This window comes from Rhinolophus ferrumequinum, chromosome 26 (assembly GCF_004115265.2).
Source record: "Rhinolophus ferrumequinum isolate MPI-CBG mRhiFer1 chromosome 26, mRhiFer1_v1.p, whole genome shotgun sequence".
NCBI classification, from domain to species: Eukaryota; Metazoa; Chordata; class Mammalia; order Chiroptera; family Rhinolophidae; genus Rhinolophus; species Rhinolophus ferrumequinum.
This window is the reverse complement of record NC_046309.1, coordinates 20,078,509-20,090,684: the sequence shown is the minus strand read 5'-3', so window position 1 is coordinate 20,090,684 and position 12,176 is coordinate 20,078,509. Positions and strand designations below refer to the sequence as shown.

Genomic DNA, 12,176 nt, shown 5'->3' with positions numbered 1-12,176 from the left:
AATCTGCTAAAAGAGTATTAGGAAAGAAGCCTGAGAATACCATGCTACTAAAAGCGATAAGGCTTTATCAATATCTGTGCATGAACATTATAAAAGTGAAAACACATTTGGTCTGAAATATTTGAACTAACTCAGGCTATTCACATATCAGCAAATGGGTTATTTCCCTTTTGTGTCTGTACTATCCTGTCACAGTGCCTTAGAACGAGTAAGCCCTTGTCATGAAACAATTTCCTGTTTAATTCAGCCAACAGGAATATTTCTATAATGAACCAGTCTCAAAGAAAATTAACAAACTCAGTACAGAGCTTTTTAACATAAGTAAGTGTTCTTGAAAAATTAACAATTAAAAGGCAAAAACAAACCAGACAACTTACTGCACATTAACAAATATGGTTTTTACGTGATAATATGTCCTAATGAAGAACACAAAGTGGTGGAAATAAAAAGCAAATAGGTGAATAACAAAAATATAAACTACAAGATTAGTGTATTAATTTGCTAATTTTTAATAGACAATATAGTAAAAATTCTCAAGTTGTTACACTTGAGCATGAAAAATGCATAGAAAATATGAAATGATTGCCAATTGAAAAAGAAAAACACTTACCTGACTTTAACAGGCATTAAGTAATTTTCACTAAATGAACCTTGTAAATCTTATTAGGATATCATATTTTAAAAGACTGTTAAAAAGTGAAAGGATACAGGGAGAAGCCAGGGATCTGATGTCACTAATAAGTATAATGATTGACAGAAAATGTTTCTCTGGTATAAAAAGTGTTTTTCATAGTATTAGCACTTTTTGGATCATGTAACACCAAGGATATAATTGGAAGCAATCTGTGTAATATTAGCAGAAAAACCAAAATCTTTAAATGGCCTAAAAAAATAATCTGATGCCCACCCATGTCACCAGCCACATACTGTGGGACTCCCTCTGGGATTCTGCCTTTTCACAATTTTTTGGCATTGAGGATCCTCACTCAGGGCCTTTGGATATGCTGTTCTTCCTGACTGATCGATCCACTCTTCCCAATACCCCTGTGCTCACTCTTTCTGCTACTTTTCTCATTCTGCTACTCAATCTTTATGGTTACGTATTACATTTGGCTACAACAATTAATTTCATGATAGTGATTTAATTCTACTCTTCTCCACTGAACACTTTCCATAATGGCAAGGTCCATAACTGTCTTATTCAGTTAAGATATCTCTGACATCTAGCACTGAAGACAGAAAACATTCAACAAGTGTTTAGACAACCAAATGAATAATCAAATATATGAATACGTACAAAGCGAATAACTTCATTAAATCTTAAATAAAATAAGCTGTGCACCTACTACAAAACTCACTCGTTAGACTCTTTAACATTTTACAAATTGAAAAGGACCTCAGAGATCATGTAACCAAACACCTTCATTTTTCAGGTAAGAAGATAAGGGCCAGAGAGGATCTAAAGGAACAGCCTAAAGTCACATACAGCTAATTAGTTATAAAGACAAGAATACAGATTTCCTGACTTCCAAGAAGGGTACTGTTTTACTTCCTCTTTCAGAACTAATCTTACAGAAATGGGACAAATGTATTAATAAACGTCTATAATGTTGACAGTTTTGTGATGTATTTTTTAAACTCTCAGGATACTTTGGAAAAGGCTTCCTTATGGTTTTGAATGGTTTCAAAACCGTAACCACACAAGAAGAACAAAATCTTTCAAGCCAAATATCTGCAAGACCACTATATCTCCCTGAGAGAGAAAAAGAATGTATTTGTGGAGACAGAGTAGTTTCTCCACTTACTACAAGTTCTATAACAAACCTTAGCCTTACAATGGTTATACCTTCACAACAATACTAAGGACCTTTATCACTGATGGTTACTAGAGATTACTATGTTTATCAAATATATGGAAGTACTTTGCAATCTGTGAAGTACCATACAAATATAATACTCGTAAGAAAAAAATAAGGAAACTGCTAATGCTATTTGTTTTTGGTTTGGATTTTTCGTTTGAAGGATGAGGAGTCAGGGAAAATATCTGTTATGCAAACTAGTCAATAAATTGTTTGTTTTCACTTCACCACAAAGTATCGTGGTAAAGTTTCCTAGTACAAAGAAAAAAATTGTAAAGTTACCTAAGTAACTGAATCTTCCCCTGTGCAATACCTTCCTAATAGTCTTTCATTCATATTCTCTCCCTCCCTCTCTGTCTTCATCTTGTCATTTCTAAAGAATATCTTCCTTAAAAAAAACAACAGCATGGTATCAGGCTTTTTTTTTTAACAACAGAAATTTATTTTTGCATAGTTCTGGAAGGTGAAGTTCAAGGTCAACTTGCCGGCAGGCTTGGTTATCTCTGAGGCCCTCTCCTTGGCTTGCGGATGGCTGCCCTCTTTCTGCCTTCACATGACCAGCCTCTGTGCACGTGCACGCCTGGTATCTCAGATTTCGGGCTTTTTTAAACACTGAATTCTTAATAATTGAAAACTGTCATTATGAATATTAATTATTTTAACTAAGCTGAAATAGTCAGGCCTTTGTCAAGGGCAAGAATGATAACAGGAGTAATAGCAGTAATGACAAGGAGTCTTCACTGGACCCACCCACAGAAGTGCCTCATCAAGATAATTACACAGCCCTAATGATTCCTGCCCCGCCCAAATGGCCTGGGGTAACACTTTTGTTAATACTATTTGCTTCTAGAACCTCGTTGTGCCATTCCAACTAGATTAAAACTATATCTAAATCAAGTTTTTATAATTAGTCATCTAAAATTACTCTATTTATTATTCTGAGAGAAACAGTCTGCTGAACTGTTCTAGGAGTTTGGGGACATGAACTGCATTACAGCTATCTTATTTCCTCAAATTCTAAAGTAAGATTTTAACATAATAATACCACTGACTTAACAGCTTTTCACAGGGGGGGAAAAACAGTATACTGATTCTCCTTTTCTTTGTTTAAATTATAAATTAGGGAAAAAAACTTAATTTCCAACTCTTCACAGAAGCTTTAGAAAAAAGGCAAAACTGGAGTTTGGCAATCTATTTCCAAAATTCTTGTACAAGAAAATTAAAAGGTAGATGTTCTGACAGTTTCCTGGAAATGGATCTTTATCCTAGACTCCAAAGACAAGTTTTGCAAAAAAAATTATAATCATCACAACGTGTGAAACCATAGTATGCCAGAACAATTCAGAATTCTCAGCTAATCTAATACCCTCAAATTTTATATTTGATTACATTCAAATCTGGAGACATTCAATCGTTGTTCAAAATCCAACAATTACCCAGAAAAAGCAAGGGCCACAAGCCAAACTCCTGGGCTCAGGCCCAGATGTCCCTCCTCTGCCCTGCGCTACCTCACTGGCTGGGGCTGTGTCTACTTACACTCAGACAGTAACAGTAATAGCAACAGTAACAGGTGCCACGTATTGACTTCCTACTAAGCGCCTATAGTAGGTAATTTCTAACACTGACAACAATCCAGAAACGTACTATTATTCACGTTTTAAGATTTAAAAATTTTAAATGATTGTTTTAATCTTTAAAAATAAACAAAAAAGGTTGAATGGACGTTAAGTGTTTGGAAAGCCACGTACAAAAGAATGAAGCTAGGCTGCTCTCAGTCACCATGTACTAAAATTAACTCAAGATGGATCAAAGACCTAAACATAACACCTGAAACAATTGCACAAAAGAAAGCATAGGTATTAAACGTATGGGCCTTGGGTTCAGAGAGAATTTTGTGAATTTGATCTCAAAGACAACGGGAAGAAAAGCAAAAATAAATGAATGGGACTATGTCACACTAAAAAGCTTACACACAGCAAAAGAAACCATCAATAAAACAATGAGGCAACCAACCCAATAGGAGAAGATATTTGCAAACAGCGCTTCCGATAATGAATTAATATCCAAAATATATAAAGAACTCAACAACAACAAAATAAACAATATAATTAAAAACTGGGCATAGGATCTGAACAGACACTTCTGTCAAGAAAATGTATAAACAACCAAGAGATATATGAAAAGATGCTCAACTTCCCTAGCTACTAGGGAAATGCAAATCAAAACTACAATGAAATACTACCACCTCACACCTGTTAAAATGGCTATTATCAACAAGACAAGTAATAACAAGTGTGGGAGAAGCTGTGGAGAAAAACGAACCCGCATACACTGCTGGTGGGAATGCAAATTGGTATAGTCATTATCGAAAATAATACGGAGGTTTCTCAAAAAACTAAGAATAAAATTACCGTATGACCCAGCAATACTACTTCTAGGTATCTACCTAAAAAATCAGAAACATTTATCCATAAAGATATATGTACCCCTATATTGATTGCAGCATTATTCACGGTGCCCAAAACACATAAACAACCAAAGTGTCCTTCAGCAGATGATTGGATAAAGAAGACGTGGCATATATACACAATGGAATATTACTCAGCCATAAGAGAAGATGAAATATTGCCATTTGCGACAACATGGTTCAATCCTGAAATTATCATACGCTAACTGAAGTAAGTCAGATAGTAGAAAACTATATGATTTCGCTCATATATGGGATACAAAACTGAAAGCAACAAATGAACAAGATAAACAAAGAAACAAAAACTCATAGACACAGACAATAGTTTAGTGGTTCCCAGAGAGTAAGGGAAAAAGGGTAGTAGAAGGTAAATGGGGTCAAATATATGGTGATTAGAAGAATGGACTCTGGGTGGTGAACACACAATGCAATATATAGATGATGAGATATGCACACTTCAAACTTTACTGACATTGGTTAATTTTACTAATCAATGTCACCCCAATAAATTTAAAAAATCAACTGTCCACAGACATATGTGTTTATTTCGTGACTCTGAATTCTTTTCCATTTGTGTACACATGTATCTTTATGCCATTTCCATACTGTTGATTATATTATCTTTGTAGTAAGTTTTAAAACCACGAAGCATGAGTCCTTTAACTTTGCTAATCTTTTTCTAGATTGTTTCAGTATTCCAGGCCCCTTGAAACGCCTTATGAATTTTAGAATCAACTTTTCCATTTCTGCAACAAGGGTTGGAATTTGCACTGAATCTGTAGATAATTTTGGGTAGTACTGACAGCTTAATATTAAGTCTTCCTATCCAGGAAAATGCAGGTTTTTCCATTTATTTAGGTCTTATTTAATTTCTTTTAGTAATGTTTTTTTAACTTACAGTGCACAAGTTTTCTACCACATTTGTTAAATTTATTCTTAGGTATGATATTCTTTTAGATGTTATCACATGTGGAATTTTCATTACTTTCATTTCTAGATTGTTCATTGTAGCTATAGAGAAACACTACTGATTTTTGTGTGTTGATCTTGTACCCTGCAACACTGCTGAATTCATTTATTAGCTTTAGTAGCTTTCTTTTGGATTCTTTGGGGTTTTCAAATATAGGATTATGTTATCTGAGAACTAATGGTTTACTTCTTCCTATACAATTTAGATGTCTTTTATTTCTTTTTCTTATTTAATTACTCTGTCTGGAACTTCCAGTCCAATGTTAAACAGCAGTGCTAAAAGTGAGAATCCCTGCATTGTTCCTAATCTTAGGGAAAAGCTTTCAGTCTTTTACCATTGACTTGATGTTAGTTGTGGATTTTTCATAATTGCCCTTTATCATGTAGAGTAAGTTTCCTTCTATTCCTAGTTTTCTAAGTGTTTTGGTTATGAATGGGTGTAGGATTTTATCTAATGTCTTTTCTGCATCAATTAAAATGATCATTTTTTCCCTTTGCTCTATGAATGTGATATATTACAATGATTGATTTTCTTATCTTGAGTCAAACTGCACTCCTGGGATAAATCCCACTTGGTCACGGTGTCTATTTTTAATATGCTGTTGGGTTCGGTTTGGGGTAGCCTTTTGTGGAGGATTTGGTAGGCATGTATTTCTAAAACAACTAGAAAAAAATATTACAAACATACAGAGTTATAGCTCATGTTATTTCTTAGTAAGAACTATTTTTATATGAGGGGAAACATACATATCGTTAAGACATTCTATTGAATACTAAAAATTAAAATGAAGTGATAAGAAAAATTGTCCAATTTTATATTAATGTAACTTTTACTGACTTCATAAAATCATTACAATTTTAAAGATGTTGCTTTTTTAAGTATTATTTTTTACATAGCCGCAAATATATTATGTTATCTCTAAAAAAGGTCTGTAGGATGCATATATCATTAATAATTCTAAATCCAGTTCTAAAATAATAAAGTAATATGAAAATATTTTACCCCTTTATAGAAAACTTTTGCACAGTCCTTTGCTAATTTTCCAAAAAATGATACATTGATGGTGTTGATGTCAGAATTTGAATTTTCTTGTTCTATAGAGAAAAACACACATACAGAAGAACAATTAGATACAGCAATTTTATACACATAAAAACAATAGTTACTTTATAAGATAATCATGAAGAATAATTAAAATATTTAAAAGTCACTTTTAGTTTACTCTAATACTTAATTGCAAAAACAATGTATACAATGCTATTAGGCATTAAAACCAAAATTATAACAAGTTTCAACTAGAATCCATATTGCAAATTTCTGTAAATATCACATTAACATCACATAATGACCACTTTCTATTTATTTTCCCGATTATAATCAAAAGAAATTGAACAAGGCACTAATTATTCAATTTTTATAGTATATCACATATCATGCCAAAATACTTCATTTTTACTTAACTTATAGTAATCTACAGTTATAGGTGTATTAAGTTTTAATCTAGACAAGTGTGGTCTTCTTCCCCAGCACCCATACATCGCAGAGTGAAAAAGCAGTGCGTGTAAAGACCAAACTATCTGTGATTTTAAAAATGAAAATTACTTGGGAATAAGAAATAAACATTCTACAAGTAACTTCATTTGGATCTTCTAGGCTTTGGGGAAAAAAATATATCCATAATCTATTCTCCATAAGTCACCTCTTATAACCAATGCAGCAGGGCCAAATGCTAAGACTAAATCATATCATAAGAAAAATAGTGCTTGAGTGTATTTATCTATGTGTGTACATATATACAAAGTTACCCATTTGTAGATTACAGGGAAAAAGTTAAACAAATGGTCTTATTATATTATATACCTTGTAGTCCAACATTTAAAGTAGCTATTCTGTTTCCACCATAAGTTAAAGAAGAGATATGTGAAAGTTTTCCCTGAAATGAGAGAAAAAAAAGTTACACAAAAAGCCAAAAGAGCCTATTAGAACACCAAGATATAAGTAAAAATTGGAGTAATTTTTTTAAAGGCAATGAACTTACTATCTTTCAAGAAATCAGTCATTATTTGTAAGATAAAAGTGATTTTTCTAGAGAAAAATCAGAGGGCCTAAAAATACTTTAGATTCATAATTTAATTTCTTAAAAAATCTTATTAGTTAACTAATATCAACTACTCATTTTACATATAAAGATAAACTAGCTTAACTTCAGCTAATTTTTACATGTAATACTGTTCTCTACTACGAAAAACATTAAGAGTTTATTCCTACGAAGAAATTAAAACTTACTAAATTTCTAAGTACAAAATGATAATCTCATAATTAAGGAAAATGTGGACAAATCAATGGACAAATACAATTTAGTCTTTGTTCTGCCTCTATAACTAACCAACTCTGTCAGCATAAAAAAAGTTATTTAATCAGAATCTCACATAAAATAAAGTATTTAATCTGGGTAGTTTCTATAATTTCCTCTGGCTCTAAAATTGAATGATTCTATGAGCAAATATTAGGTTGGTGCAAAAGTAATTGTGGTTTAAAAGGTTAAAAATAACTGCAAAAACTGCAATTACTTTTGCACCCATCTAATATATTATAGGGCTCTTTGAAAACATCCACACAGAAATGTAATTTATTTAATAGTTTAAACAGATTCTATAATACATATCTCCCACACTAATATTCCAGACTTTAGTATACCAACAACAAAAAATATGTTTTGTTCACACATCAATTTTACTTAAATGACAGGAATCAAAAAAATTAAAAATATGACTATCAGCAATCTATAACGATTCATTCAAAAGTAAAGGTATCCCACATATGAGTGAAGTCATATGGTTCTTGACTTTTTCTGACTTATTTAGCTTAGCATAATAATCTCAAGATCCATTCATGTTGTCAAAAATGGCAGTATTTCATCTTTTCTTATGGCTGAGTAAGATTCCACTGTATATATGTATCATATCTTCTTTATCTAGTCATCTATCGAAGGATATTTTGGTTGTTTCCATGTTTTAGCCACTGTGAATAATGCTGTAATGAACATCAGTGACATATCTTTATGGATAAATGTTTTCAGATTTTTGGGGTAGATACCCAGAAAAGAGATTTCTGGGTCATATGGCAATTCTATTCTTAATTTTTTGAGGAACATCCATATTGTTTTCCATAGTGTACCAGTTTACATTCATTCATATGTGGTATATAAAACTGAAAGCAAAAAGGAACAAGGCAAACAAACAAACAAAAACTCATGGACACAGACAACAGTCTAGTGGTTACCAGAGGGTAATGGGGAGGGTGGTAGAAGTGGGAAAATGGGGTGAAATCTATGGTGATGGAAGGAGAAATGACTCTGGGTGGTGAGCACACAATGCAATATACAGATGATTTATTACAGAAATGTACCCTTCAAACCTATATAATTTTATTAACCAATGTCTCCCCAATAAATTCAGTAAAAAAAAAAAAAAAAAGTAAAAGTAAAGGTAAATAGTTCCACATAGGAGGTAGGAAGCGGGAAAGAACAAAAAAATGTTCGATAATGTGCAAATTCAAAAATTTTCTTCACCCACCAGAGTTGAAGTCGGTAACCAACTAACCAGATATCCAGAAAAAGAGAAGTACCTCCAACGAGAGATTCGGGAGGCAAGCGAGCTGCGGTCAAAGGACCACAACTAAGTAGAAATCTAAGTAAAGAGAAGCCCTCCAATGAGAGATAGGCAGTAAGCACTTGCTTACCTAAGGTAAATGGCAAATGCTGCCTGACATCTATTAAGAAAAATTCATCTAACATTTTTAATGAGTTGCTAAAGGCCTACTATGGGCTAGTGAAAAGATAGGGAGCCTTTGGGAGCTGCAAACACAAGGGCAATTCATACCCACTTATAAGCTCTTCTCCACAAACCGGACAAGATCCAGGCTAGGAGCAGGGTAAGGGTGGTAGCAGTTAGTTACTGCAGGAAAGGCAAGAAACCCTGCCTGGATCTTTCTTCCAGAACCAAGTCCTTAAAATGCTAGGAGAAGGGCAACAAACCTATGAATCTTAAAGCTTTGGTGAAAACCCATTGCAGCTGGAAGAAGAAAACAGAAAAAAACTAATACAGAAAACTTTTATTTCCTCTGAAATAAAATACCAGGAAAATGAAAAATAAACAGAATAAAAGTTAAACATATGTCTACATGGAGTATCTTGATTAGAAATGTAAAACTGACATGTAGCATTATCTCTCTTTCTTTCATTATCAGACCCATTTTACTAATAAGCTTCTCACTTCCCTCCCGTCATTCCCTCCTTAGTCCCTAACTTAAATGTAGAATAACGAAAATGAAAAATTCACTAAATATGCCCAACAGAATATTGGATATGGCAGGAAAAAGGTTCAGTGAACTTGAAGACAGATCAACAGAAATTACTCAATCTCAAAATCGCCCTCCACTAAAAAAAGAACAATACTGAAGAAAAAGGAACAGTACCTCAGAGACTTGTAGGACAATAGCTAACAGCCTAACATACAAATAAATATACATGTGATTAACATCTGTTAGGAAAAAGGAGTAATAATGTGAGAGGGAAAAAAAATTCCAAGAAACAGTAGCCTATAATTTCCCTGATTAAAACAAACAAACAAACAATAACTTACAGATCTAAGAAGCTCAGTTACCAACAAGCAGGAGAAATTCAAAGAAAAGCCACATGCAGGCAGCTGACAATCTGCTAAAAGCAAAAGATAACTATTCTGTGTTATGAAAAGTCTTACCTGGACATATTTCCCGCTATAATCACAGCCTGGCTGCAGGGATCTGAAATGTACTTTCTGTAATTTAGTTAGGGGCTCAACTTGAGGCACCCCATTGACTTCTTTTATTAATTCAAGTGGCATAGCAGCTTTGCTTCACAATGCTGTCCAAAGCCAATTCAACATGCGAAGTTGGTATCTGGCTGCTGAAACACAAAGACCAGTGCTATTCTTTTCCTACAAGTTAGTCATTGTTTGGGGGTAGGGAAGGGCAGTGGATGATTCTATAATTTTATTACAAGGATCAATACACGCATCCTCCTAAAGCACTGAATCTTAATTAACCCCTTTCTACTTAGTTTTGTATTTAAATAAGTACCTCGAAAAGCCACTTTTAAGCTCTGTTAAAACCGCGCTAACAACTGCCCTACACTGTGCTTGAAAATACACAAGCTACTGAGGAAGGGGGCCGGGGGGGGGGGGCGTTGAAAAGTTTTGCTTTCGTTTTTTAACCCCTTTGACCGTTTTAATACTGTGTACGCAACCTGGACACCAAAAGCAAATTACTCCAAAGCATATCTGTGGCTTCCTCCCTGCAGCAATCGAAAGAAACGACTATTTCACGGACGTTAACTTGTGCATTGTAGGGTCAATCATATTTCTCAAAACTCTTGACTGGGGGATGCACTAGTAGTGAATAGTTAATGTTTGTTAATGTGTACGCACCAACCTTCCCCAAGCCAGTAGAGCTCCGTGAGGGGACATGCATTAACCCAAGTAAGCTGCTCCCAAAACGCCAGGGAAAATGCGAAACACAGCAGGCTCACGATAAAGACACGTCTGAAGAGTTTCTCCGCAAGAACTACATCAAAAGTAAGTCTTACTTCTAAAGTAAGTCAGCCTCCTTAGAATGCCAGTTCCGGTCCCAACCCACCTTGTATTCACGCCACGAACGGCACACCGACCAAGGCATTCACCCACCGCGCTCCAAAGCAGTTGTTTAGACGGGCGCGCCTGTGACGTCACACGCACGCCGGCGGCTCCGTTCCCTCCCACGCATGCGTACACGACTGCTAGGGCTAAAGGGCCGCTCGCTCCCGCGCCCGCAGAGAACACACTGTGTGATGCTTCCCTACCTCGAAGACGCCCTGGAATACAAAATACGTAGAGGGTGCGGTGCCTGGGGGACGGTGAGACAAAGGTACGATCTCCGCCCGGAATTCTCGCCGCTCCCCTTAGCTCCGCCCCCCCCGCCCGTCAATTTCCCGCTGTCGGGGCTCGAGGAACCCGTAGCGGAGGCGGGGCCTGAGTTCCAAATCCTGTAACCAATTAAAAACTATTCCAACACCAGGGCCGGATTTGAGATTCGTTAAGTAGATTGGAAGCTCCTGTGGACCGGCACTTCTTTTTAACCTCCAGTTTTCCCGCCCCTCCCCCCCAAGCGATCACCCAAATGTACATTCTACTCCGTTTGTCTATAGGGTTTTGATTTTGTGGTGTAATTAGTAAGACTGTCCACCGCAAAAAGTGGGTCAGGTCTTCCTTCAGCGAAAAGGATTTAGTCGGGGTGGGGGGTCGGTAGGAAGGTTTGTAATCAAGAACGTGCAGTCATGACAAGCCACTTGGAAAAAGAGAGCCAAACAATAGGAAGCCCTTTTATGCAGGGAAAAGGTAAGGGGGGAGGGGGGCTACAACCATATATCTCTGTTATGACCTTAGAGTTCTTCCTGTAGGGCTTTCACAACTGACATAGGATATAAGAGGTCCACCTGCAGGCCCTCCCCATTCCGGTCTTGGTTAAGGTCTCATAAGTTTTGACAAGATATTGTTAAATGTGAATCCTCTGCTAATATCTGATTCATGCCTCTGATCATTTCATTTAAGTGAAACCACCTCAGTGCAAAACAGTAATAAAGAATTACTTAAATATTTCCAAGGCTAAATTTGAACTCAGATATCAGCTGTAGGTACGTATTTGCAGGAGGAAAAAGCTATTTTTAACGTAAGTTTTTTCAGTAGGAAGTGTTTGGTGTCAGCCCATATTCCCTCCCACCCCTGTATTCATATAAATGCATAAACTAGAAGTACACAAGACTTTTTTGATAAAAAGTATGCTAAGGCTTACCGGTACATGTTCTCCT

General features: G+C 35.4%; 1 protein-coding gene across 5 annotated transcripts in view; it reads right to left on the bottom strand.

The window, feature by feature from the left end:
• POT1 (protection of telomeres 1) overlaps window positions 1–11,280 on the bottom strand; it is a 74,809-nt gene extending 63,529 nt beyond the window's left edge. For 2 of the 5 annotated variants that reach the window (XM_033099307.1, XM_033099302.1), the window contains exons 1-4: window positions 10,970–11,041; window positions 10,057–10,241; window positions 7,157–7,229; window positions 6,299–6,390 (exon numbers count right to left, since the gene is read on the bottom strand). In XM_033099307.1, the coding sequence (XP_032955198.1) occupies window positions 6,299–6,390; window positions 7,157–7,229; window positions 10,057–10,179 (288 nt within the window). In that variant the 5' untranslated portion in view covers window positions 10,180–10,241; window positions 10,970–11,041. Of the gene's footprint in view, window positions 1–6,298; window positions 6,391–7,156; window positions 7,230–10,056; window positions 10,242–10,765; window positions 10,784–10,969; window positions 11,042–11,171 lie in introns of those variants that run through there. The other 3 variants (XM_033099305.1, XM_033099303.1, XM_033099306.1) reach the window with 3 other exon arrangements.
• Between the last annotated feature and the right edge of the window lie 896 nt (window positions 11,281–12,176).